Below are 26886 nucleotides of genomic sequence, written 5' to 3'. Positions count from 1 at the left end.
GTTATATAACCAGGTTGCCTGGGTGGTTTAGTTGGTTAAGACTTTGGCTCAGGTCATGATCCCAGGGTCCTGGGATTGAGTCCCACATCAGCTCCTTTCTCAGCGGGGAACCTGCGTCTCCCTCTACCCTTTCCGCCCTGCTCGTGATCTCGCTCTCAATCAAATAAATAAATCTTAAAAAAAAAGTCCTATAACCAGGATGAAATGCCCTTTTCTCTTCTAGTCTGCCTGGTAGAATAAAAGAATGAAGTCTTTACTCTGGCCTCAAGATACTGTCTAGAGGAAGAAAATAATTTTCTATCAATTCTCTGTATAGAGGCCAGAAATGATCCTGTCGTTTTTTTGGTGTCCATGAAATTTCTGTGACTTGATCAAAATTGTTTGCCATTCTGAGTCTCAGAACTAAACAAAAGCCTTTGCTGACTAACCTAGTCTTACCCTGCTGTTTAAAAAATTTTTTAATTCTCTAATATCTATACCCATTTAAAGTATCCTTTTAATACTTCTTCAAGATACCAGCTTAAAAACATATCATTTAAAAATTAGATTGTTAAACTCTTTTTGACCTTTTAAGTCTAATAAATAGTATGAACTTAAAACATTTTTGTTGAATGAGAACTTCCCAGTACTTCTCTTACATGCTGAATTAGTTAGCCTTTGCTGTGACAGTAAACAACTCCCAATTTTAGTGACTTACAATCAGAAACATTTATTTCTCACTAGCATTCTGTAGGTTGGTTGTGCTCTGCTGGCTCAGCTGGTCTTCACAGTGCCTGGCTCCAGGCTGAGATCTGTTCCTTAGAGAACCCAGGTTGAAGGATAAAGTCCATCTGGGGCATGATATTCTCTTCATAGAGTGCAGGAGCACAAGAAGGCTAATAGCAATACTTCTTAAAAGTGCTTTGTGGAACTGGCCCACATTTTGTTGGTCAAAGGAAGGTCAATGGCTATTTGATATATTTGATATATATTTGATATACCCAAAATGAAGAGTGTAGAAAATAATATTTGCCTATGGGATGGGGAATGGGAGAGTGAATGTTTTTGACAATAATGTGACCTAATACAGGTATTTCTGAGTTAAACAGTGAGAGGTACAGGTGAAGTTACAAGCATGAAACTAAAGAATTTAGTGGGTAGGAGGCCTTCCAAGGACCTGGGAATGAAAAAAAAATTAATTAAAACTTAAATTACTTTAACAAAAAGCATATCAGCATTACAAGGTAGGGGGGCAACAAAGTGTCCTAGTTAAAAACCTGGGTACAGTGAGAGGAACAGGTGAAGTTAGAAGTATGAGACTAAAGAATTTAGTGGGTAGGAGACCTTCCAAGGACTTGGGAATGAAACAAATTTCATTAAAACTTAAATTACTTTGGGCACCTGGGTGGCTCAATTGGTTGAGTGACTGCCTTCGGGTTGGGTAGTGATCCTGGAATCCTGGGATCTGGGATCGAGTCCCACATTGGGCTCCCTGCTCGGCAGGGAGTCTGCTTCTCCCACTGACTTCTCTCCTCTCATACTCTCTCTCTCTCATTCTCTCTCTCCCCCAAATAAATGAATAAAATCTTTAAAAAACCCCAAAAAACTTAAATTAGTTTAACAAAAACTGTATCAGCATTACGTGGGTGGCGGGGGGGCGACAGCAAAGTATCCTACTTAAAAACCTGGGTTCTGATGTTAGTCCATTTATTTTAGATTCTGGATCTACTGCCCAGCTGCATACTCCAGAGCAAGTCACTGTATCTCAGTTTCCACATGTTTAAAATGGTTGTGCCACTTATAAACCTGTTGCTTTGTAATTCTAAATCCATATTTCATTGTCCTTTTTGTGATACTGGAAATTTCTCTCTTGCCACCTTTTGTTAAGGTTTGTCAGTGGAAGAGCTCGAGGGAGACTAGAGAAGGAAGAAGTTTTTCTTCCTATTCTTGTATGCACTGTAACACACAGTGGCCTGTAGCATGTGGGACACCTTGGGGCTCTCAATCCCTAGGTAGTTTTAGAGGCAGTACTCCCAAACGCAGTTTTTTCAGCGAGTTCATACTCTGACATCTCCCCATGGATACTTTCCTGAGTTCCACTGGCATACTGAGTTCTCCTACTAGATGACTTTATAGTGACTTCTGTTGGCCTGGCACTCTAGTAAATTTCTCAGACATCCATGGTCATGTCCTCACCACAGACCTGTATCTCAGCCCTGTTGAGAGTGACCCCTTCACAGATTTACTCCTCTCCTGTTGTTCCGCATCAGCCTTTGCAATAGTAGCTGCTTCCTGTATATGTCCTTAGTCCTATATGTCCTTAGTATTTTATCCCTGTTAAAATTAATACTGCTTTATGTTAAACTTTTCCTGTTCAAATTATCATGTTTTTTTTTCTTCCAATTATACTTTGACTGATATATCAGGTATATAAGTAGTATTTTTCTCATACAACTGTTCTGAGGATTAAATAGGATACTATATGGTATTGCAGAGTGTTTACTATCTGCCACTGAGTAAGTCCATAATGATTATTGGTGACATTTATACTGTCATCTTCATCATTTCAGCATCACTGTTGCTACCACTAGTTAGGAGTAATATTTCTCCTTTTTATCCACAGGATGTTTCGTCTTAACTCCCTCTCTGCATTGGCAGAACTGGCTCTGGGCTCTCGATGTTACCATGGGGGATCACAGCCCACCCAGATGAGGCGACGGCTCATGATGGTGGCTTTCCTGGGAGCATCTGCAGTCACTGCAAGTACTGGTCTCCTGTGGAAGAGGTTAGTGTTATTCTGAGAGTGTTAGTTAGGAGAGTTAGTCTCCTGCACGAGCTTTCGTTTTTCTCGTTGTCTCTGTTATTTCAAAGGATTGCATGGATTTCTGGCTTAACTTTGTGCCAGAATTTCTTGCCCAAATCATTTGCCATTGATAATAATTTGTCTGTGAGATAGGATGTTTCAAAGAATTCAACTATTGTGTCAAAGCAACAATGTTTCAAGGTCTGCCTGTCTCCTCTGCTGAACTATTTAAATAATAAACTGATTTAATAATTTCAATAATTTTTAAATAAATGATATATAATAAGAAACCAACATATTTAATAATTTACCAATTTAGCATGTACAGTTCACTGGCTTTTAGTATATTTACAAAGTTGTGCAGCCATCACCACTATCTGATTCCAAAAATTTCCATCACTCCACAAAGAAACTCCATGCCATTTAGCACTTACTTCCCACTTTCTCCATCCCTCCTAATCCTATGCAACCACTGATCTACTTTCTGTCAATAGACAGTAAAATGGGGATAATGATAACACCTATCTCAGAGGGTTGTTATAAAGAGTAAATGAGTTACTATGTGGGGTTATTTATTTATTTATTTACTTTTTTGTTTTCTATAGATTTTATTTGACAGAGTGCGAGAGAGCACAAGCAGGGGGAACAGTAGGAGAGGGAGAAGCAGGCTTCCCACTGAGCAGGGAGCTCGATGACGGGCTCAATCCCAGCACCCTGGGATCATGACCTGAGCTGAAGGCAGATGCTTAACCATCTGAGCCATGCAGGCGCTCCAGGGGCTTTTTAAAATAGCATTTTAGGGGCGCCTGGGTGGCTCAGTGGTTTAAGCCGCTGCCTTCGGCTCGGGTCATGATCTCAGGGTCCTGGGATCGAGTCCCACATCGGGCTCTCTGCTCGGCAGGGAGCCTGCTTCCCTCTCACTCTCTCTGACTGCCTCTCTACCTACTTATGATCTCTCTCTGTCAAATAAATAAATAAAATAGCATTTTATTTTATTTTATTTAATGTTAAAGTAGGCTTTTCACCCAGTGTAGGGCTCCATCTCACAATCCTGAGAACAAGAGTTGCATACTCCACCAACTGAGCCAGCCAGGTGCCCGAGTTATTATTTATTAAATGCTTTAAAAAGTGCCTGGCACATAGCTTTGTAAATAAAAAACATTTATGGAGAAAGTACTTGGTACATAGTAAACTATCAATAAATGTTAAGTGTTATTACTGGGTATACTATGAAGATGGGAAGTAAAGAAAGGAGATAGAGTACAGCAGAAAAGACAGTTTCCCAAAAAAGCTGGAGTTGTGATATAAAAGATCCTATATACCATGCCAAGAAGTTGCGATTTTTAAGTTTTGAAGGCTTTGAAGAAAGAGGTGATCACCGACGAGTTTGAAGAGAGATTAATATAGCAACAACAGTGGAATAAACTGGAGTGGGACGAAGCTACAGACAGACACTAATACTAGTTTGAGATGACGATGTGGGTACTGGAATCTTAGAAAGAAGTGTATGAGTTTAAAAAATTTCCAGGTAAAATGGACAGGAAGAGAGGGAGAGAAAGACCTAGACTGTGGGACACAGACAGAAGGAGGAAGAGACGGAGGCAAAAGAAGGAAAGGAGGAATAGGAAATGCACCTTTTGTCCTTTCAGTGTAATAAATAGTAAATGCTTAGTGATTTCTTCAGGGATGCTTTCCTGCAATGCAATTAGAGGACCCCATGCAGGTGCATATAGCATTGTCTTTGGCTTAGTCTAACACCAAAGGTGACAGCAGCTGTACCTTAGCAGTTGTTTGATGATTTAAGAAGTTACTTTAAGAAAGTTTTTTTCTTTCAGGGCACCTGGGTGGCTCAGTGGGTTAAGCCTCTGCCTTAGGCTCAGATCATGATTTCAGGGTCCTGGGATCGAGCCCCACATCGGACTCTCTGCTTGGCGGGGAGCCTGCTTTCCCTTCTATCTCTGCCTACGTCTCTGCCTACTTGTGATCTCTGTCTGTCAAATAAATAAATAAAACCTTTAAAAAAAAAGTTTTTTCTTTCTCTGAGTCACTTTGTTTATACTGTTCAGGTTAAATGCTGATTAACAACTTTAGGTTATTTTACTTTTATTATTAATTTATGGTATTTTTGGGTAATATTACTCCCAGAAAAAGAATAAGATAAGACAATCTTATCTTCCAAAGCATCCAAAAGCAGAAAAATCTACATATTGAGTGTGTCCTCAATACGATGCTTCTTCTAAAGCATATGCTTTTACCACAGATTCTAATTTCATGAATGTTTCAAAATAAAAAATATACCAAGTGCCGAGATTTTAGTGTTCAACAAAGATTGTTAACAGTTTTCTGCCTTTGCTGTGGCATATAAGAAGCTATAAAGAGATGAACTTATAATTATTCTCAAGTTTTGAAATAAAAAAACTTGTTGCGATTTTCATGCTTATACTGAGCTCAAGATCAGTAGCAAAAACTCTAAAGTGATTGTGAGTTATCTTGTTAGAATGGAGGCATAGAGTTCGCCATTTAATTTTATATCTTTTTTCCATCCTCTTAAAAAATTGGGAAATGAGCAGAAATTAAAATTGTTTTCCTAAGAAGTGAGATTTAGAGTTCTTTTTGAAAGAGGGCGGGATATAATTTTAAACCCGCATCGGGCTCTCTGCTCCGCAGGGAGCCTGCTTCCTCCTCTATCTCTCCCTGCCTCTCCACCTACTTGTGATCTCTGTCAGTCAAACAAACAAAAATTTAAAAAACAAATTTTTTTTAAAGGCCCATCAACAATCTTACTCTGAGACCCAGCATATTGGAAGCAGTTTCAAAAGCACCTGGGCCATAATGAGAGTTTATTTACTAGTTGTAGGGCTTGTGCCAGAAGGGCAAGGTTCCATAAGAACTTTCTCTGGGAATGGAACTGCTCGCAGCCACCTTTTCTTTTGCCTTCCTTCAGCCTAGCTGGCCCGCTGAAGGTGGGTAACTGGGGAGTTGTTGGTCAGAGTACAAACTACACTCAGAGTGTAAATATGTTCTGGGGTCTAAGGCACAACACTGTGATTATAGTTAATAATACAGTATTGTATACTTGAAAACTGCTAAGAGACTAGATAGATTTTAAATGGTCTCACTCAAAAAAAGTGATAATTATGTGATGGGCACATGGAGGTTTTAGATAATGCAATGGTGGCAATTGGATTGATACACATAGGTGTATCAAATTAACACACTGTATACCTTAAACTTATAAAATGTTATCATCAATTATAGCTCAATAAAAACTGCTTTGAAAATATGCTTTTGTGTAAAATATACTTTCAGGTAAGGGTAAAGAAAACTAATTATAATAATAATTGTAGAATTGAGTCCACAAAGCTTGTGGAAAAAGACCTTACTAATTTGCTGACTATTCTAGTTGATGGCCAGTATAAAAAGTAAGGATAAATTAACAAAATGTGTGGGGTTTTTTTCAAGATTTTATTTGAGAGAGAGAGAGCATGAGAGTGAGTGGGCACAAGCAGGGGGGAAGGGCACAGAGCAGGGAAGAAGCAGACTCCCCGCTGAGCAGGGAACCCAATGTGGGGCTCGATCCCAGGACCTCAGGATCATGACCTGAGCTCAAGGCAGACGCTTAACAAACTGATCCACCCAGGCGCCCCCAAAATACATTATTTTTAGAAAGTACAAAACAAGTTAACTTCAGTCACATACAGATATTCTGTACTTTTATTCCTTCCTTTTTCACCCTTTATGGTACTGATGTCACAAGTTTCATCTTTTTTTTTTTTTTTTAAAGATTTTATTTATTTGACAGAGAGAAATCACAGAGAGGCAGGCAGAGAGAGAGGAAGGGAAGCAGGCTCTCCGCTGAGCAGAGAGCCCGATGTGGGACTCGATCCCAGGACCCTGAGATCATGACCCGAGCCGAAGGCAGCGGCCCAACCCACTGAGCCACCCAGGTGCCCCACAAGTTTCATCTTTTATACTGTGGATCCATTAACATATTTTTATACTTAAGGTTTTTTTTTATGTTTGATCTTTGAACTTCTGTTATAGAATTTAAAGAGATTTACACATCATCATTATAGGACAACAGTATTCTGTATTTGTCTATATATTTGCCTTCACCAGTAACTTTATACTCAATGCTTTCATGTTGCAGCATAGTTCATTTCAACTTGAAGGACTCCCTTTAGGGTGTTTTTGGTTTTTTGTTTTGTTTTTTTGGTAATGCAGGTTTAGTGGTGTGAACTTCCTCAGCATTGTTTATCTGGGAACATTCTTTCTCCTTCATTTCTAAGGATAGTTTTACCAAATATAGTATCTTTGGTTGGTAATTTTTTCTTTCAGCACCTTCCATCTTATATCCTATTTCTTTTCTTTTTAAGATTTTTATTTATTTATTTGACAGAAAGATCACAAGTAGGCAGAGAGGCAGGCAGAGAGAGATGGGAGGGAAGCAGGCTTCCCACTGAGCAAAGAGCCCGATGCAGGGCTTGATCTCAGGACCCTGAGATCATGACCTGAACCGAAGGCAGAGGCTTAACCCACTGAGCCACCCAGGCGCCCCTTACATCCCATTTCTTTTATGGACTACAAGGTCTTATAGTTTTATGGGTTCCCCTTGTACATGATGAATCAGTTTTCTCCTCCTGCTTTAAAAATTCTCTTCGACTTTGGCAATTTGATTATAATGTGTCTTAGCATGGATTTCTTTGGGTTCCTCATCTTGGACGTCTGTTGAACTTCTTCATTCTGGATATCCATTAACTTCCCCAAATTTGAGTTTTCAAATTTTCAAGTATTTTGCCATATTTTCTTTAAATAAACTTTTCTTTCTTTCTTTCTTTCTTTCTTTCTTTTTTTTTTTTTTTTTACCCTTTTCTTGTCTTCCTTCTCCTTCAGGCATATATTGGTTTTCCATAAGTCCCTTAAGGCTTTTTCCTTTGTGTTTTGTTTCTCTGACTGGATAATATCAAATGATCTATCTTTGAGTTTATCTTTCTGCTTCATTGAGTCTGCTTTTAAGCTACCCTAGTGAATTTTTCAGGCCTGTAATTGTACTCATCAGCTCCAGAATTTTCTTTTTTAAAAAACTCTCTTGAGGCTTCTGGGTGGCTCAGTGGGTTAAGCCTCTGCCTTTGGCTCAGGTCATGATCTCAGGGTCCTGGGATCAAGCCCCCCATCGGGCTCTCTACTCAGCGGGGAGCCTACTACCCCCCGCCCATCTTGCCTGCCTCTCTACATACTTGTGATCTCTCTCTGTCAATTAAATAAATAAAATCTAAAAAAAAAACAAAGCAAAAAACTCGAGGTAGTTTGTTTGTTTGTTAGTTTTATAATTTTTTTTAAGATTTTTATTTATTTATTTATCAGAGAGCGAGAGACAGAGAGAGAGATCACAAGTAGGCAGAGAGGCAGGCAGAGGCAGAGGGAGAAGCAGGCTCCCTGCTGAGCAAGGAGCCCGATATGGGACTGGATCCCAGGACGCTGGGATCATGACCTGAGCCGAAGGCAGCCGCTTAACCAACTGAGCCACCCAGGCGTCCCTGTTTGTTTGTTTTTTTAAAGATTTTATTTATTTATTTGTCAGAGAGCCCAGCAAGAGCGAGCACAGGCAGAGTGGCAGGCTGAGGCAGAGGGAGAATCAGCTCCCTGCTGAGCTGCTTAACCAACTGAGCCACCCAGGTGTCCTGAGGGTAGTTTTTTTAATGCAGTTTTTTCTTGAGCTTATAGAGCATCTTTATGATGGGTGTTTTGAGTTCTTTTTCAAGTAGTAAATATTTCTATTTCTTTAGGGTCAGTTTCTGGAGATTTATTTTGTTCCTCTTTTTGGGCCACATTTCTGTTACTTCCATGTGTCTTGCAACTTTATGTTAAGATTCACATTTTTTTTTTTTAAGATTTTATTTATTTATTTGACAGACAGATCACAAGCAGCCAGAGAGGCAGGCAGAGAGAGAGGAAGGGAAGCAGGCTCCCTGCCGAGCAGAGAGCCTGATGTGGGGCTCGATCCTGGGATCATGACCTGAGCCGAAGGCAGAGGCTTTAACCCACTGAGCCACCCAGGCGCCCCAAGATTCACATTTTTGAAGAATCAACCACATACCCCAGTCTTTATAGACTGGCTTCATACAGCAATCAGCCCAGTTACAGATTCTGGTGCCTCTGAAGCATTTTTGGGGAGAATACAGCTTCTCTGGGTTTATGAGGGCAGTTTCTCAATGGCAGAAGCTTGCCAGTTTCTTTTTCAGGAGCTCTTCATCTCTTGTTCCCTCTGGTGTTTCTCTGCAGCACTGCAAGTTCTCTGTGCATAGCAGCAAGCCACCTCCTGTCTCTTCTCATCAGCTGCCAGGCAGGCAGAGTATGCCTGCTCCCCATTCCCACCCCAAGTCAGGTGAGGCACATACCAGTCTTTCAGACATCCTTCTGAAAAACTAGAATATCAGACACACCTTCCACTTCTTTCCCTCCCTCCTGAGGGAGAAGTCTTGTTTCTTGTCATTTCCTGATTGTGCCAAGCTGTGCCAGCTCCACAAACCACCTCCTACTTTTCTTTTTTCTTTTTTTTTTTTTTAAAGATTTTATTTATTTATTTGACAGAGAGAGAGATCACAAGTAGGCAGAGAGGCAGGCAGAGAGAGAGGAGGAAGCAGGTTCCCCGTGGAGCAGAGAGCCTGATGCGGGGCTCGATCCCAGGACCCTGAGATCATGACCTGAGCCGAAGGCAGCGGCTTAATCCACTGAGCCACCCAGGCGCCCCTACTTTTCTTTTTCTTACCCACCCTCAGGAATGCAAACTATGCCACCTTCCATCAGCACTCCAAGTGAGGTGAACAGAAACTAGTCCCTTGAGCAGCCCTCTGAATTGATAGAATGTTGAACACACTTCCATTCTCATTCCTTCCTGTAGGAGATGCTGAGCTGTTCCTGCCTGGGGGGAGGGGCTGACAAGGGTAAAGTGAAATTGCTCCTCATATGCGTTTCCTTGTGTCTGCTTCGGCATTGTGTTTTTCCTGGTGTACTACAACTTCTTCATTGGATGCGGGGAATCTCATAAAGGTGTTTTGATCTGTATATTGTTGTTAAATCAGTGTTTCTGGGGTCGTCAAAGCCTGGGACTTTGTATTCTGCCATCTTGCTGACATCTAATAATTACCGTATTAGATATTTTTCATTGTGTATGTTAACATTTTTGAGTGTCTGAATTGTTTTGTTTTCCTTTAAAAGTATATTGATTTTTGTATTCGTAGGCAGTTAATTTATTGAAGACTCTGATCATGCAAAGCTTGTTTTTAAGTTGTTTTTTTTTTGTTTGTTTTTATTGTTGTTTATTGCTGTTTTATTTTATTTTTGTCAGCATGGTTTAGATAGAGTATTCTTTGCTCTAGGGCTAATTTAGCCCTACTAATAAGACATGGCCCATCTGGTGTGTTTATTAAATGCTTTGAGTGTTCAATGATTTATCACAGGTTGAACATTTCCTGCTTGTAAGTTCTGAAAAGTATTTGGCCTATAGCTCTTTGGTAATTGTTCTTTGCCCAACATTGAATATTTTACTCCTAAGAATGCACTACTTAACTATTTTTTTTTAAAGATTTTATTTATTTATTTGACAGTCAGAGATCACAGGTAGGCAGAGAGGCAGCCAGAGAGAGAGGAAGGGAAGCAGGCTCCCGGTTGAGCAGAGAGCCCGATGCGGGACTCGATCCCAGGACCCTGGGACTATGACCCGAGCCGAAGGTAGAGGCTTTAACCCACTGAGCCACCCAGGCGCCCCAACTATTTAACTATTAACTTAAGGGAGACCCTATTAGGTTCATGGAACTTTGTCTTTGTGTAACTTCCTCCTCTCTGGCCTCTTCGCCACACATTCCTGCCACCTCAGCCTCTCCAAACTGTGATCTCTCTCTTCTCAACTTAGCATGGTCGGTCACTCCATATTGCTTGGAATCCTGCTCCTGATCTGGAAATGTCGCCAAATAGAACTTCAGGACAATTATAGGTCTAATTTTTTTCAGACAGTTGCTGTCGGTTGTTCAATATCTGAACATGTTTTATATATTTTGTTAAATTTTCTGTATTTTTCCTTACACTGGGAAGGCAAGTCAGGTGTATTTACTCCATCGTAGTTGAAAGCAGAAGTCTTCTTTCTATACATCATTATATGTCACCAACTCTATAATGTTTAAATCACTGTATTATTATATCTTTACCACTCTTGGAAATGTGCAATTCCTAAGGTGATAAAAGTTGTAGGGATGTAATAGGGTGTAACCCACCTACTACACACGAGCAGCATTCAGGTCAAGTTTTTCAGAAGAGATTATGAATGCTGTTTAACTAAATGAACTGAATAAAGCAATGTGGTTAGGAGATTATACCAAATTAGGAGATTATACCAAATGACACTGAATGTCTGTAGATTTTCTCTTCTAGAGTGTTAGGTTTTTGAGAAATCAGATTATGACTCAACCTTTCCAGGAGGCTTTTCCTGACCCTATTCTCTGTCTTTATATATTCTTTACCATTTGACTTATCTGTTTTCCCTATGTACTGTGACTCTCTTAAGGACAGACAGTCTTATTTATATTTATCTTAGCAACTAGTGTAGCTCCTATAGCATTTGAATGAAGAAATGAATGAATGCTGTCTCTTTTCTTTGTGAATAAATACCTTAGGTCTCCACTTTATCAGCCCCTAATCATTTGGTTCCACAAACTCTTCAGAGGGAAATAAACAGGAAAATGATCTAACCTTGATGAGTTAGGGTCAAGGTTGAAGGAAATTTGAGGTGTGATGAAAAGATTACTTTGGGGGCACCTGGGTGGCTCTGCTCAGTCATTAAGCATTTGCCTTCGGCTCAGGTCACGATCCAGGGACCTAGGATTGAGCCCCACTCCCTGCTCCCTGCTCAGCCAGAAGCCTGCTTCTCCCTCTCCCACTCCCCCCTGCTTGTGTTCCTTCTCTCACTGTGTCTCTCTCTGTCAAATAAATAAATAAAATTTTATTTAAAAAAATAAATTTTTTTTTTAAAAAAGATTGTTTTTGAACCAGGTGGGGAGTTATTTTCTTGTTGCTTTTTAAAAATGTGTTTTATAGGCTTAACCTTAAAAAGTTATTTTTCTTGCTTAAAATTAAAATACTTCTTTGCCTTTGTTCGTATGCATAAAATATTATTTGTAAGTAAATGAAATAACTATTATTTTTTATCTTCTTTAAATAGTCATATGAAAGGAATGCATTAAGAATTTTCTCATATTGCAGTATTTTAATCCCAGTGTGTATTTTCCAATCCCTTTTCTGATCCAGTATAGATGAGGACTTTGATTTTTGTTCCTTAATCAGCCATAGACACATTGAATACTTTGTGTAAGGCACTGGTTTGGAAACCCTGGATGATTAAAAGAATAGTGTCCATTCTCTTCTTATTCTTTTTTTTTAAGTTTTAATTAATTATTATTCCAGTCTAATTTACATACAGTGTTATATTAGTTTCATGTGTACAGTATAGTGATTCAGCAATTCTGTGTGTTTCTCAGTGCTCATCATGATAAATGGACTCTTAATCCCCTTTTCCTATTTTACTCAGCCACCCACTCCCTTCCCCTCTGCCAACCACCAGTTGTTTTCTATATTTAAGAGTCTGTTTTTTTGTTTTGTCTTTTTCCCTCTGTTCATTTGTTTTGTTTTGTAAATTTCATGTGAGTGAAATCCTATGGCATTTGTCTTTCTCTGACTGATTTCACTTAGCATTATACCCTTTATACCCTCCAGATCGATCCATATTGTTGCAAATGGCAAGATTTCATTCTTTTGCATTGCTGAGAAGTATTCCTGTGTGTGTGTACACACCACATCTTTCTTATCTATTCTTCTATAGGTGGGCATTTGGGATTCTTCCATATTTTGGTTATTGCAAATGATGCTGCAATAAACATAGGGGTGCATCTGTTGTTTTAATTAGTATTTTCATATTCTTTGTGTAAATACCCACTAGTGGACCTACTGAATCATATGGTATGCTAGTTTTAACTTTCTGAGCAACCTCCATGCTGTTTTCCACAGTGACTGCACAAGTTTGCATTCCCAACAGTGCACAACGGTTCTTTTTTCTCCACATCCTTACCAACATGAGTTGTTTTTTGTGTTTTTTGATTTTAGCCATTTTGACAGGTGTGAGGTGATACCTCATTGTGCTTTAGATTTGCATTTCCCCGATGATTAGTGATGGTGAGCATCTTTTCAGGTGACTCTTGGTTGTCTGGATGTCTTCTTTGGAGAAATGTCTGTTCATGTCATCTGCTGATTTTTTAATTGGATTATTTGTGTTTAGGGTGTTGAGTTGTGTAAGTTCTTTTATATTTTGGATACTAACCCCTTATTAGATATATTATTCTCTCATTCAGTAGGTTGTCTTTTTTTTTTTTTTTTAATTTATTTGTCAGAAAGAGAGAGAGCTCACAAGTTGGGGTAAGGGGTAGAGGGAGAAGGAGAAGCATATTTCCAATGTGGGACTCAATCCCAGGACCCTGGGATCATGACCTGAGCCGAAGGCAGACGCTTAACCAACTGAGCCACCCAGGTACCCCGTGTCTTTTTGTTCTGTTGTTTCCTTTGCTGTGCAGAAGCTTTTTTTATTTTGATGTAGTACCAGTAGTTACTAGGGTTTTTTTGCTTTTATCCCTTGCCTCAGAGACATATCTAGAAAATGTTGCTACCACCAGTGTCAGAGAAATTATTGCCTGTGTTCTCTTCTAGGATTTTTATGGTGCCAGGTCTCACATTTAGGTGTCTGATCCCTTTGGAGTTTATTTTTGTGTATAGTGTAAGTGCTTTGATTTCATTTTCTTGCATGGAGCTGTCTAGTTTTCCCAAAACCATTTGTTGCAAAGACTTTTTCCCATTGCATATTCTTTCCTTCTTTGTTGTAAATTAATTGACCATATAATTGTGGGTTTATTTCTGTGCCCTTTATTCTGTTCTCTTGATCTCTGTGTCTGTTTTTGTGTCGGTGCCATATTTTTGGCACATTTTGAGAAAATAGGTTTTAACTCTTCTTTAAATGTTTGGTATAATTCACCTATGAAGCCATCTGGTCCTGGACTTTTGATTACCAGTTCCATTTCATTGCTGGTAATTAGTCTGTTCAAGTTTTCTGTTTCTTCCTGATTCAGTTTTGGGAGGTTATATGTATGTTTCTAGGAATTTATCCATTTCTTCTAGCTTATCCAGTTTGTTGGCACATAATTTTTCATAATATTCCCTTAGAATCCTTTGTATTTCCCTGGTGTCAGTTGTTATTTCTCCTCTTTCGTTTCTGATTGTGTTTCTTTGAGTTCTCTCCCTCCCTCCCTCTCTCCCTCTCTCTCTCTCTTTCTTTTTGATAAGCCTAGTTAAAGGTTTATCAATTTTAGTTGACTTTCCAAAGAACCAGCTTCTGGTTTCATTGATCTGTTCTATTTTTTTTTTTTTTTTTTTAGTTTCTCTCCCTCTCTCTCTCTTTCTCTCTCTCTCTCTATATATATACACACACACTCTAATTTTTATTCTTTCTTTCTTCTGGGTAGCCTGTTTCTTAATGATCATACTATGTTGAACCACATGACAATGCTGATATTTGACAGTATTTGGTTGGTAAAAAGAACAGAGTCATTTGACTAAAGGTTAAAGAGCAAGATAGATTTTGGAAATGTAAAATAACAAATTGTGTGATATGGTTTAGTCACTAAGTCATGTAGCAATTTGAAAGAATAGAGTCATTAGCTTGGATGAAGAAGTTAGGAAAAACTTTATCATAGAATACAGTTTCACTTTCAATCTCTAATCAGCTAGAGGGGCTTCTCCCAAACATCTCAGTTTTTTTCTTGCTATTAATAGTTGAATTAACCTGGTAAGTCCATCAGATTTATGTCTTCATATAGAATTTTTTTATGTACGTGTTTTTATTTAAATACCAATTTTTTAGTCTTTTGGCCCCACATTTATTCTTTCAATTCATTTTTTTGTGTTTAAAAAATAACAAAATTTATCATCCTAACTTTTTTTTTTTTTTTAAGATTTTATTTGTTCATTTGACAGAGAGAGAGAGAGTGAGAGAGGGAACACAAGCAGGGGGAGTGGGAGAGGAAGAAGCAGGCTTTCTGCTGAGTGGGGAGCCCAACGTGGGGCTCGATCCCAGCACCCTGGAATCATGACCTGAGCCGAAGGCAGATGCTTAATGACTGAGCCACCCAGGCACTGCCATCCTGTTTTTAAGTGTACAGTTTGGTTGTGTTAAGTGTATTCACACTGTTGACAAACAGGTTTTTAGAATTTTATCATCCTACAGAACTGAAGTTCTTTATCCATTAAATACCTCTGTTCCCCCTCCCTGCAACCCCTGATTACCATCATTCTATTTCTTGTTTCTGTGAAATAGGCTATGTTAGATACCTCATACAAGTGGGATCATAGATTATTTTTCTTTTTGGCTCATTTCACTTGGGATAATGTCCTCAAGGTTCATCCATGTTGTAGCATGTGATACAATTTCCTTTCCTTTTTTAGTTTTCTTTCAGAGTTACTTAAAAAATTTTTTGACATACAAGAAGCTGTACATAACTAATGCAGACAAATTAAAGGAGTTAGAGATAAGTATACACCAGTGATCCAACATTGCAATCTATGCCATAAACCTGTCCATCACTTTTAGAAGTTTTCTCCCACCCTCTTATTTGTTATTATTATAGGTTGTTTTAGTGATAAAACACTTAGCATAAGGCCTACCCTCTTAGCAAATTTTTAAGAGAGTTTATTTATTTATTTGTTTATTAGAGAGAGAGAGAGAGAGGGACAGATTGTGTGTGTGAAGGGCAGAGCAGAGGGAGAAAGACAAGCAAACTCCGCACTGAACACAGAGCCTGACACAGGGCTGAATCCCAGAACCCTAAGATCACTGTCTGGGCCGAAATCAAGAGTGGATGCTTAACCCACTGAGCAACCCAGGCCCTCCACCCCCGCCCCCCACCCCTTAGCAAAGTTTTTAGTATACAATAGAGTTTTGTTAACTATAGGCACTGTGCTGTTCAGTAGATCTCTCAGACTTATTTACTTTGTGTAATTGAAAATGTCTACCCTTTGATTAATATCTCTCCTTTCCCCTTTGCCCATCCTCTGGAAAGCACCATTCTACTGTCTGCCTCTATGAGTTTGACTGTTTTATATTCATAATGTAAGTGGTATAGTATTTGTTCTTCTGTGTCTGGCTTATTTCACTTAGCATAATGCCCTCTAGGTTCATCTGTATTGTCATAAATGGCAAGATGTCCTTTTTTGATGCTGAATAGTATTCTGTGTGTGTGTGTGTGTGTGTGTGTGTGTGTGTGTGTGTAAGTGTTGCACACATCACATTTTAATTTGTTGACTGATAGTCATTTAGGTTGCTTCCATGTCTGGGCTATGGTGAATAATGCTGCATTGAACATGGGAATATAGATCTCTGAGATCCTGATTTCAGTTTCTTTGGATATATATCCAAAGTGGGATTGTTGAATCATATTGTACTTCTATTGTTAGTTTTTTTTGAGAATCTTCCATCCTGTTTTCCAAGGTGGCTGTATCAATTTACATTCCCATCAGCAGTGTACCAGGGATCCCTTTTCTGCACATCCTCACCAACACTTATCTTTCTTGTTTCTTTTATCCTATCTGTCCTAACAGGTATGAGGTAATATCCCATTGCAGTTTCAATTTGCACTTCCCTGATGATGTTGAGCACATTGTCATATATATGTTGGCTATTGATGTATCTTTTGTTCACTTCCTTTGCTCATTTTTAATCAGGTTATTTGGGGGTTTTTGTTATAATGTTGTAAGAGTTCTCTATATGTTTTGAATATTAGCCCTTTATTAAATATATGGTTTGCAGATATTTCCTCCCATTTCATAGGTTGTCTTTTCATTTTGTAGATTATTTCTTTTGCTGTCCTGAAGTTTTTTAGTTTCATGTAATCCTGCTTGTCTCTTTTTTCTTTTGTTGCCTGTGCTTTTAGTATCATATCCTTTGTTTTAGGCTGAATGTTACTCTTTTGTATGTAGATGACGCATTATCTTTAATCCCTCATCTATCAGTGGACATCTCAGTTGCTTCAAACATTTTAGCTGTTGTGAATAATGAATGTGCAAAAATCTCTTCATGACTCTGCTTTCAATTCTTTTGGATATATAACCAGAAGTGGAATTGCTAGATCATATGATCGTTCTATTTTTAACTTTTTGAGGAACCTCTTCATGGAGTTCTCACAAATTTCATTGCTGTTGCTTCTGCTAAACTATCTGAAAATCTTTATTTCTTGATTAATGCAATTTTTTTTTTTTTTGCATATCCAGAGCGCTTGCAGAATCTCCACCATCCGTAAACAACTTAAAGAGTGAAGTCGGTTATAAAGGGAAGAATAAGGATGAAGGAGAAGTTGGTAACAATGAAAAAAAAGCTGCAGATGTTTGTCTTGAGTCTCATCCAGAAGAGAAAAAGAAGAAACGTTCTGGATTCAGAGACAGAAAAGTATGGAACACAGTCTTATAAATTAGTCAAAGCTGTTGTTAATTCTAAATTAGAATAATGCATTTTAGTCTCTTTTATAGTTCATTTCAGATGGTTCGTATTCTCCTTACAGTGATGCTACCTCTCTGCTATTTTTTTCTGTCGTTTTATTTTTTTTATTAATTTTTTTATTTTTTTTTATAAACATATAATGTATTTTTAGCCCCAGGGGTACAGGTGTTTTTCTGTCATTTTCTAAAATGGCAAATATAGTCCTGGAATGTGAAGTTAATGGATCTAGCGAAGAGATCTAGAATTGATAATCAGGATTTGCATATATTTTCTTCACTCTTTTAATACAACTACTTTAGTTGATTCTTGCTTTCCAGATCTTTCTGGTGCTAAATGTTCTTGGAAATGTGAAGTCTTTGGTACAATTGATTTATGATGCCAAATTTGTAAAGGCAGAATAACCTCTCTTTGGAAATACACAAATACTTCCAAAAATTCAACTAATTTTGATGATAGTATAAACGTTGAATGACTTCAGCTTTTAATATCTTTAACACAACCTGCTGTTACAGAGCTCTACCTCAAAAAAATTTCAATTCCGGTATAGTATGCCTGTGATACTGAGCATTTGAATTCGTCAGACATGAGTAATGAAAAGTCAAAAGGATGAATTTCTTAGACATCTGCATGTTAATGTTGAAATTCAGGGAATTTCTTCCTTTGATAAAATGTAGCTAATAAGTGTAGCACGATAATTTGAGTTATTTCTGTGTTGCATGCGTGTTTGGGTGGGTGGGTATATATTTGCAAAAAAAGTTCCTTTGAGAAATTTGGATTGTTTGTTTGGATGAAATTATTAAATATGTTTCTTCATTTCTCAAATCTGTTTCTGATTGAGGTTAATTTGAACAAAAATGATACATTAATCGTCAACTATCCCAGTGTTTCCACAATGATATATTTATTTAATCTTTTGCCCTGAGTGAATTTGAGTAAAGTTTCAATTTATCTTGTGCCAGCAGTTTCATTTATAGTTTTTACATTTTATAAAATAGAGCTAAAATTACCCAAATAAGCATTTATTTTTGAACTTTCTGTTTTCTTCTGCTTTCTGCTTAACAGTGACCATATTTCATACTTTGCAGATAAAAATGAAAGCTTGATCAATATAATGTACTTAATTTGTAATTCCCATTTCTATAAAACCTTTCTAATCTATTTCTGAAATAATTCTTATTTCACTGTAGTCTGAGTGGAAGAGCTTTGTTTTCCATATTCAAGGATAACCATTCCACATGTCATCCTGTTTCCCCAAGAACCTGTTTCAACACTTATTTTTTCTTCTGTCCAGTTTCCTCGGTTACTCTTTGTCTTTTCATTTATTACATAGTATACATAGACATGTTAAAGATTTTTCCACCTTTAATAAAATAATAAATTGCATTTTTGAGCATGGTTTTTTGTTTCTGTTTTTTGCCATTCACCTTCTTTCCCTGCTACACCAAACTGCTCTAGCCTCTACAGGCTAGCTCTTTGACATCCTCACTTTTCTCTTAAGCTTTTTGGTTTTGTTCTTTTATATTGTCTTGATTTTTATGTAATATTTCAAATATTCAGTGAGAAAAAAATAGAGCCTACTATAATGAACACGTATATATCTGACACTTATTTTTGTCAGGTTTTAACATTTGACTATATTTGCTTCATTTTTTTTAAAGAAACAAAATGAATATAAAAAATACATTGCTGTATACTTTTCCCAATCCCATTTTCCCCCTCTTTTTCAGAGGTGAACCATTTGCTTTAATTTGTGATTTGTTAATGTCATGTATGGCCTGGTTGTTTTGTGTGTTTTGTTTTAATTAAAAAAAAAAAAATTCCCAGGTCCAAAGAGTTAGGACAGCCCTATCAATCAGTTTATGTTATACTGTTGTTGTACGTGCTCCTCTTTCATTTAATACTTATATTACTTTATCTTCTTTCATTTGATTTTTGATTTTTAATTAATTTTCAATTTTCTTGTCCCTTTTGACACATCAAGTCCTGAATTCTGAAAAATTCTCACACACTGCTTCAATATTGCTTCATGGCCATTTCTCTTCTCTTGGAACTCTTATCTTGCATCCTCACAATCTATACTGCATATCTTATAACTGTTCTTTATATTTTTTCTCAATAGTTCTTCCCCTGTTGTCCTGGGGCCTCTTTTCTTTTTCTTCCCCTCTTTTTTTTATGGTGGTAAAATAGTTAAAATGTCACATTTACCATGTTAACCATCTTTAAATGTACATTTCTTCACAGAGTGTCAGCATTTTCTCACCACCCATCTCCATAACTGTTTTCATGTTATGAAACTGAAAATCTATACCCATTAATCAGTAACTCTTTACTACCCCCTCCCTAGCCCCTCGAAACCACCTTTCTGCTTTTTCTCCATGATTTTGAATACTAAAAGAACCTCCTGCAAGTGGAATCATAGAGTATTTGTATTTTTGTAACTTTGTGGCTTGATCCCAGGACCCTGAGACCATGACCTGAGCTAAGGCAGAGGCCCAACCCACCGAGCCACCCAGGTGTCCCTCTTATTCTGGTTTTGATTTGCATTTTCCCGATTAGTGATGTTGCACACTTTTCCTGTACCTGTAGGTCATCTCTATGTCTTCTTTGGAAAAATAACCTTTCAGATCTTCTGCCTATTTTTAAATCAGATTTTTTTTTAATTGTATGAGTTCTTTAAATTTGATAAAATACAACAGCTTTTTGTGATAAAAGCCCTCAACAAATTGGGTAGAGAAGGAACTTAACTTCAACTTCAGAAGGCAGTATATGACAAACCCACAGCTAACATCATACTGAACACTGAAAGGTTGAAATCTTTTCCTTTGTAATGAGGAAGAGGACCCACAGGGGTGCCCACTCTAAACAGTCTTTCACTAAATAGTACTGGGAGTTCCACGTAGAGCAATTAGGAAAGACAAAGAAATATAAAGCATCCAAATAGGAAAGAAAGAAGGATAATTGTTATTATCTGGAGATCATATGATCTTATATAATGATAATCCTAAAGACTCAATCAAAGAGCTATTGCAACTGATGAACAAATTCAGCAGAGTTGCAGGAAATAAACTCAATATACAGAATTGATCATACATGTTTCTATACACCAGCAAGGAATTACCTGAAAAGGAAATAAAGATAATTATTCCATTCATAATAGCATCAAGAACAAGAAAATATGTAGGAATAAATTTAACCAAGGTAATGAAAGATCTGTACAATGAAAACTTTGTCTTTCATCAAAGATAAGAAAATATGTAGGAATAAATTTAACCAAGGTAATGAAAGATCTGTACAATGAAAACTTTGTCTTTGATGAAAGATACATAAGAAGACACACAAATGAAAAGATATCCTGTGTTCATGGATCAGAACAATAAATATCATTTAAATGTCTATGCTACCCAAAGCCATCTGTACTTTCCTTGCAATACCTATAAAAATTCCATTCACATTTTTCACAGAAAAAGAAGTGCTAAAATTTGTATAGAACTACAAAAGAACCAGAGAAAGAAGAGCTAAGCTCGAAGTATTCCACTTCCTGATATCAAATTACATAGTTATATTAAAACTGTGTATTCTGTCATTAAAATAGAACATATAGACCAGTGGCACAAAATGGAGATCTCAGAAATAAACCCCCCACCTATACAGTCAGTTAGCATTTGACAAGGGAGCCAGGAATACTGTAGGGGCAAAGGATAGTCTCTTCAATAAATGGTATTGGAAAACTTCATAACCACATACAGAAAATGAAATTGAACCCTTATTTAATCATTTGCCAGATTTAACTCAAAAGTATTAAATAACATAAGACCTAAAACAATAAAACTTGTAGACGTCTCCTTAGAAGGAAACTCAAAGAAGGGAATGTAGAGGAAGAGCTCCTTATCTTTCATCTTGCAATGAATTTTTTGGTCATGACACCAAAAACACAACAAGAAAAAATCAACAAATGGAGCCATTTCAAACTGAGAAGCTTCCACACAGCAAAGGCACCCATCAACAAAATGAAAAGACAACCTACAAAAAAGTATTTGCAAACCATATATTGAATATGGGGTTAGTATCCCTTTCTTTCTTATGAGTCTAGTTAAACATCTGTTTTATCTTTTAAAGAACTAGCTCTTATTATCACCAATCTTTTCTACTGTCTTTTTATTCCGTTTCATTTTCTTCCACTCTCATCTTTGTTATCTCCTGCCTTTTGCTGTGGGCTTAGTTTGTTCTTTTTCTAGTTCCTTGAAGTATTTGAGTTCTTATTTTTTTTTTAAGATTTTTATTTATATATTTGAGATAGAAAGAGAGTGAAAGAGAGAGAGAGAGAGAGCACGAGCAGGGAGAGCAGCAGGCAGAAGGAGAAGCAGACTCCCTGCCAAGTAGGCAGCCTGATGGGGGACTTGATCCCAGGACTGCAGGATCATCACCTGAGCTGAGGGCAGACGCTTAACCAACTGAGCCACTCAGGCGCCCCGATATTTTTATTTTTTAAAATATAGATGTTTATTGCTATGAATTTCTCTCTTAGAAATGTTTTTTGCTACATTCTGTAAAGTTTGGTATGTTGTGTTTCCATTTTTGTTTGTTTCAAGATGTTTTTAAATTTTTCTTTTCTTTGTTGACCCATTGGTTTTTCAGGAGCATGTTGTTTAATCCCCATGCATTTTTTAATTTCCCAGTATTCTTGTAATTGTGAGTTGCTTAGCATTATGGTCAGAAAATATGCTCAATATGATTTCAGTTTTCTTAAATTTATTATGACTTGTAGCCTAATGTGATCTCTCTTGGAGAATGTTCCATGTATGCTTGAGAATAATATGTATCCTGCTGCATTCCAATACAGAATGGAATATTCTGTAAATGTCTTTTAAAATTCATTTTGTTTAAGTCCAGTGTTTCCTCATTTATTTTCTGTCTGGGTGGTCTGTCCATTGTACATAGTGGGATGTTCAAATCCCCTACTGTTATTGTATTGCTGTGTATTTTTCCCTTCAGTTCTGTTCACATTTACTTTATATATTTAGGTGCATAACTAGTTAGAAATGAATTGACCTTATATCATTATATTATTCTCTTCTTTGTCTCGTTATGGTTTTTGGCTTAAACTGTATTTTGTTTGGTAGTATAACTATTCCTGCTTTCTTTGGCTCCCATTTTCATAGAATATCTTTTCCCACGAACTTTGCTTCAGTTTTTGTGTGTCCCAAAATCTGAAGTGAACCTCTTGTATGCAATAAAGTTGTTTTTGTTTTTTGTGGGCTTTTTTTTATTTTGGGGGGGATTTTTGCCATTTTGTTTCTTTGATTACATTACACTTAAAGTAGTTATTGACAGATATGGGTTTACTATTGCCATTTTGTTTTCTGAGTGTTATCCTTTTCTTTCTCTCTTGTTCTCTTCCTTTGTGATTTGATCATTTTCTATAGTAGTGTGCTTAGGGTTTTTTTTTTCTTTTCAACTTTTGTGTATTTGGTATAGGTTTCTGCTTTGTAATTACCATGGGGCTTACATAACACATCTTAAACAGTGTATTTTAAGCTACTAACAGTTCAACTTCTAATGTATACAAAAGCTCTACATTTATTTGCCCCCAGTGTTTTATGTTTTTAATATTACAGTTTGTATGTTTTTACACTGTTTATCCAGTTACAGATCATTGCAGTTCTTTTAATACTTTCTAAAAATCTTCATGCTAGAGTTAGAAGTGATTTATCCACCATTACAAAATTAGAGCATTCTTTTTTTTCCTTAACATTTATTTATTTATTTGTCAGAGAGAGGGCGCGAACAAGTGGAGTGGTAGAAGGTAGAAGGTAGGGGAGAAGCAGGCTCAAGGAGCCCGATGCTGGACTCGATCCCAGAACCCTGGGATCATGACCTGTGCTGAAAGCAGACACTTAACTGACTGAGCCACATAGGTGTCCCCCAAAATTAGAGCATTCTGAAATTAACTATACATTTACCTTCACCAGTGAGTTTTACATTTTTGTTTTCCTGATACTGGTGTCTTTCGGTTTTAGGTTCAGGAATTACCTTCCTTTTTTTTTTTTTTTTTTTTTTTAAAGATTTTATTTATTTATTTGACAGACAGGAGATCACAAGTAGGCAGAGAGGCAGACAGAGAGAGAGGAGGAAGCAGGCTCCCTGCCAAGCAGAGAGCCCTATGCGGGGCTCAATCCCAGGACCCTGAGATCATGACCTGAGCTGAAGGCAGAGGCTTAATCCACTGAGCCACCCAGGCGCCCTTTTTTTTTTTTTAAAGTAAGTTCATTTATTTAAGTAATCTCTATACCCAATATGGGATTCAAACTCAGGACCCCAAGATCAAGAGCTACATGCTGTACTGACTGAGTCAGCCTGGTTCTTCAGGCTCAGGAATTACCTTTAATATTTCTTGTAAGATTGATCTAGTGTTGATGAATTCCTTCAGATTTTTGTTTTCTTGGAAAACTCTGAAGTGTCTCAATATATGCTTCCTTGAATTTATTTTGTTTAGAACTCTTGGAGCTTCCTGCATCTGCATGTCTGTTTCTTTCCCCAGATTAGGAATGTTTTCAGTCATCAATTCTTTGAATAAGTTTTCTCCCTCTTTCTCTCAATCTTTCTCCTTCTGGGACCCCAGTGATGCACATTTTGGTCCATTTGATGCTGAAAGTCCCTTAAGCTATCATCATCCTTTTTCATTTTCTTTTCTTTTTGTTCCTCTAATTAGGCAGTTTCCTTAATTTTGCTGCCAAAAAAATAATTGGCTTTTAATTTAATGAGACTGGTATCATTGAGCCTGGAATTTCATAGAATTTCAAAAAGTCATCTTACCATAGATTAAGATGGATGGCCCGTGATTCACTAGGTGAAAAAGAGGAGTTCCTAACATAAAGGACAGCTGTTGGGGTACAAATTAGGTTTTATAAATCACCTCTTGAGAGAAAGTGTGCCAGACACTAATTTATTTACAAAATCTTTCTGCCTGCTGCCTTTTCCAGGGTCTGGCTACAGTTAGCATTCAAAGCCTATGTAAGATTTCTAATATCAGGGCCCACAGGGATTCACTGTCACTTGCGTTCACTTGGCCCCAAGATATTATAGCCTTGATTTTCTTTAGGCATTATACCAAAATTAAACCATAGAACTGGTTTCAGGACCAGCAGTTTTATTGAAGAGAACTGTCTTGACATCACGAAGTTCAAGAATGTTTTAAGTAAATGATTGAATGCAACTATTATTATTCTCTCAGTAAATCTTTTCCCCAGGCTAACCATTTCAATCCTACAGTTTGCTGTATATCTTAGCTTCTAAGCCTTTGTTACCTTAGATGCTGTATTCTAAACCCTTTATAGTTTGCTAGCATTCCTTTGAATATAACCACTCAGGGGCGCCTCGGTGGCTTAGTCATTAAGTGTCTGCCTGCTCCCTGCTCAGAGGGAAGCCTGCTTCTCCCTCTCCAACTCCCCCTGCTTGTGTTCCCTCTCTCGCTTTGTCGCTCTTGGTCAAATAAATAAAATCTTAAAAAAAAAAAAAAAAAAGAATATAACCACTTAAAAGGAGGCAGCTTTATATCATTTAATATGGTGCGGTCTCCAGTATACATTGCTAAGTGAAAAAAAGTAAAATATGTATTGCACAGTATGTCTGTATTAAACTTTAATATTGGGAATACAAAAAGTCTATTACATTCTTTGGCCTGTTGTTTTAAACTAAAGCTAATAATATTCAGCAACATAATTTAGGGACTTGTAACAAGCCAGGAATCTGATGAGTCTGAAAATTACTGACTTTTAACGTGTTGTCTTTCTGTCTTTATCTTGTATAGGATTGACTTAACTTTTTAGTTCAGAAAAACATCTTTTGGGGCACCTGGGTGGCTCAGTGGGTTAAAGCCTCTGCCTTCAGCTCAGGTCATGATCCCAGAGTCCTGGATGGAGCCCCACATCCAGGGAGCCCACTTCCCCCACTCACTCTCTGCCTGCCTCTCTGCCTACTTGTGATTTGTGTCTGTCAAATAAATAAAATCTTTAAAAAAAAAAAAAGAAAAGAAAAAAGAAAAACATCTTTTGCAGTAGCTATAGCTTATATCCTAAACATTGCAAATTGAATGTTTTTATTGCTGTTGTTCAAAAGACCAAGAATACAGATGTCCTAAATAAAGTTTTTTCTTCTGTAGCCAGTATTATCCAGCAGGTAGTTGTAATATAATAAAAAATGCCTTTGAGTTAAGACTTGTAGCTGAGTTTTAAAGCCGCTAAAGGGTTGAAAAGCTCCTTAGTGTATTTGCCACATGCCAAATATTTTGATAAAATCTCTGAAGTCGGCACTCATATTTTAATGCAAATTAGCACTGAAAGATTTCCTGTCATGTATAGTTACAAATTAGCAGTCCTTTCATAGTTACTGAATGTACATCTGGTAGTGGGATTAAGACCACCACAATAGCTGTTGTCAGTGAACTCAAAATGACCAATTAGCCAGGACTGGCAGTTACAGTGTTAGTTGTACTAATATGGCAAATTAAAAACATTTTTTCTTAATATTAGCAAATGACTTTTAGACATTGAACTATTAGATATTTAGATCGTATTGCCTTGACACAGTTCCCACCAGTTATTTTTAGATATTATTTATTTTTGCCACCTCAATATCTTGAATTCAGGTATGAGAGAAATCTTTGCACCAGAATACTATGTAGTCAGTATTCTGGTAAAAAATTCTCTCATTCTGGGGCGCCTGGGTGGCTCAGTGGGTTAAAGCCTCTGCTTTCGGCTCAGGTCACGATCCCAGAGTCCTGGGATCGAGCCCCGCATCGGGCTCTCTGCTCAGCAGGGAGCCTGCTTCCTCCTCTCTCTCTGCCTGCCTCTCTGCCTACTTGTGATCTCTGTCTGTCAAATAAATAAATAAAAAAAATCTTTAAAAAAAAAAATTCTCTCATTCTTATATTTGGAAAAGAATATTATATAGAAGGTATAGTGTTTTGTATGTTCCATGCACAAAATCACAACTTGGATGCCAGGTTAAAAAATGGGCATATTAATATTTTACTCTTTTAGTGAAATGTGTACCATATTTTATTTTGTTACTATTCAAATACTATTCAAATATTGTGTTCTTCCCAGCTCTGCTTTTTCCTAAATATGGTGTTTGTAAAATATTAATCTAATAGTCAAAAGTAAAAGTCTTCTTGCTTCAGACTTGTTAATCGTTTGCATGATATGTAATTTTATTTTTTAATACTATTACTTAATGTACTTTGTGGTTGAAAGACTATTTCCTATTTAAACCTATGAATTTCCAATTCTGTTTTGTTTTGGGATTTAAGAAATTGCATCAAAGTAAAAACTATAAAATCAGTCCCTTTTTAAAAATTTGGTATTTAAAAATCTATAGGCTACCCTGTTCTTGTATAACACTTCTCAGTTTTGTTTTTTTTTAATGATTTAAGAAATCAGGAAATTATTTGCAGAAAACTGAACAAAATTACACAATGCTTGTGTAATACTCAACTGGAGTATGAATAGTACATTGGAGGGGA

General features: G+C 37.1%; 1 protein-coding gene across 4 annotated transcripts in view; it reads left to right on the top strand.

The window, feature by feature from the left end:
* MICU1 (mitochondrial calcium uptake 1) overlaps nt 1-26886 on the top strand; it is a 230453-nt gene that overhangs the window by 44716 nt on the left and 158851 nt on the right. For all 4 annotated transcript variants that reach the window (XM_046026571.1, XM_046026570.1, XM_046026569.1 and 1 more), the window contains exons 2-3: nt 2603-2764; nt 17141-17315. In XM_046026571.1, the coding sequence (XP_045882527.1) occupies nt 2604-2764; nt 17141-17315 (336 nt within the window). In that variant the 5' untranslated portion in view covers nt 2603. The remainder of the gene's footprint in view (nt 1-2602; nt 2765-17140; nt 17316-26886) is intronic.

The sequence above is a fragment of the Meles meles genome, chromosome 13 (assembly GCF_922984935.1).
Source record: "Meles meles chromosome 13, mMelMel3.1 paternal haplotype, whole genome shotgun sequence".
Lineage (NCBI taxonomy): Eukaryota > Metazoa > Chordata > Mammalia > Carnivora > Mustelidae > Meles > Meles meles.
The sequence above is the reverse complement of the archived record's forward strand: the minus strand, read 5'-3'. Positions and strand labels throughout refer to the sequence as shown.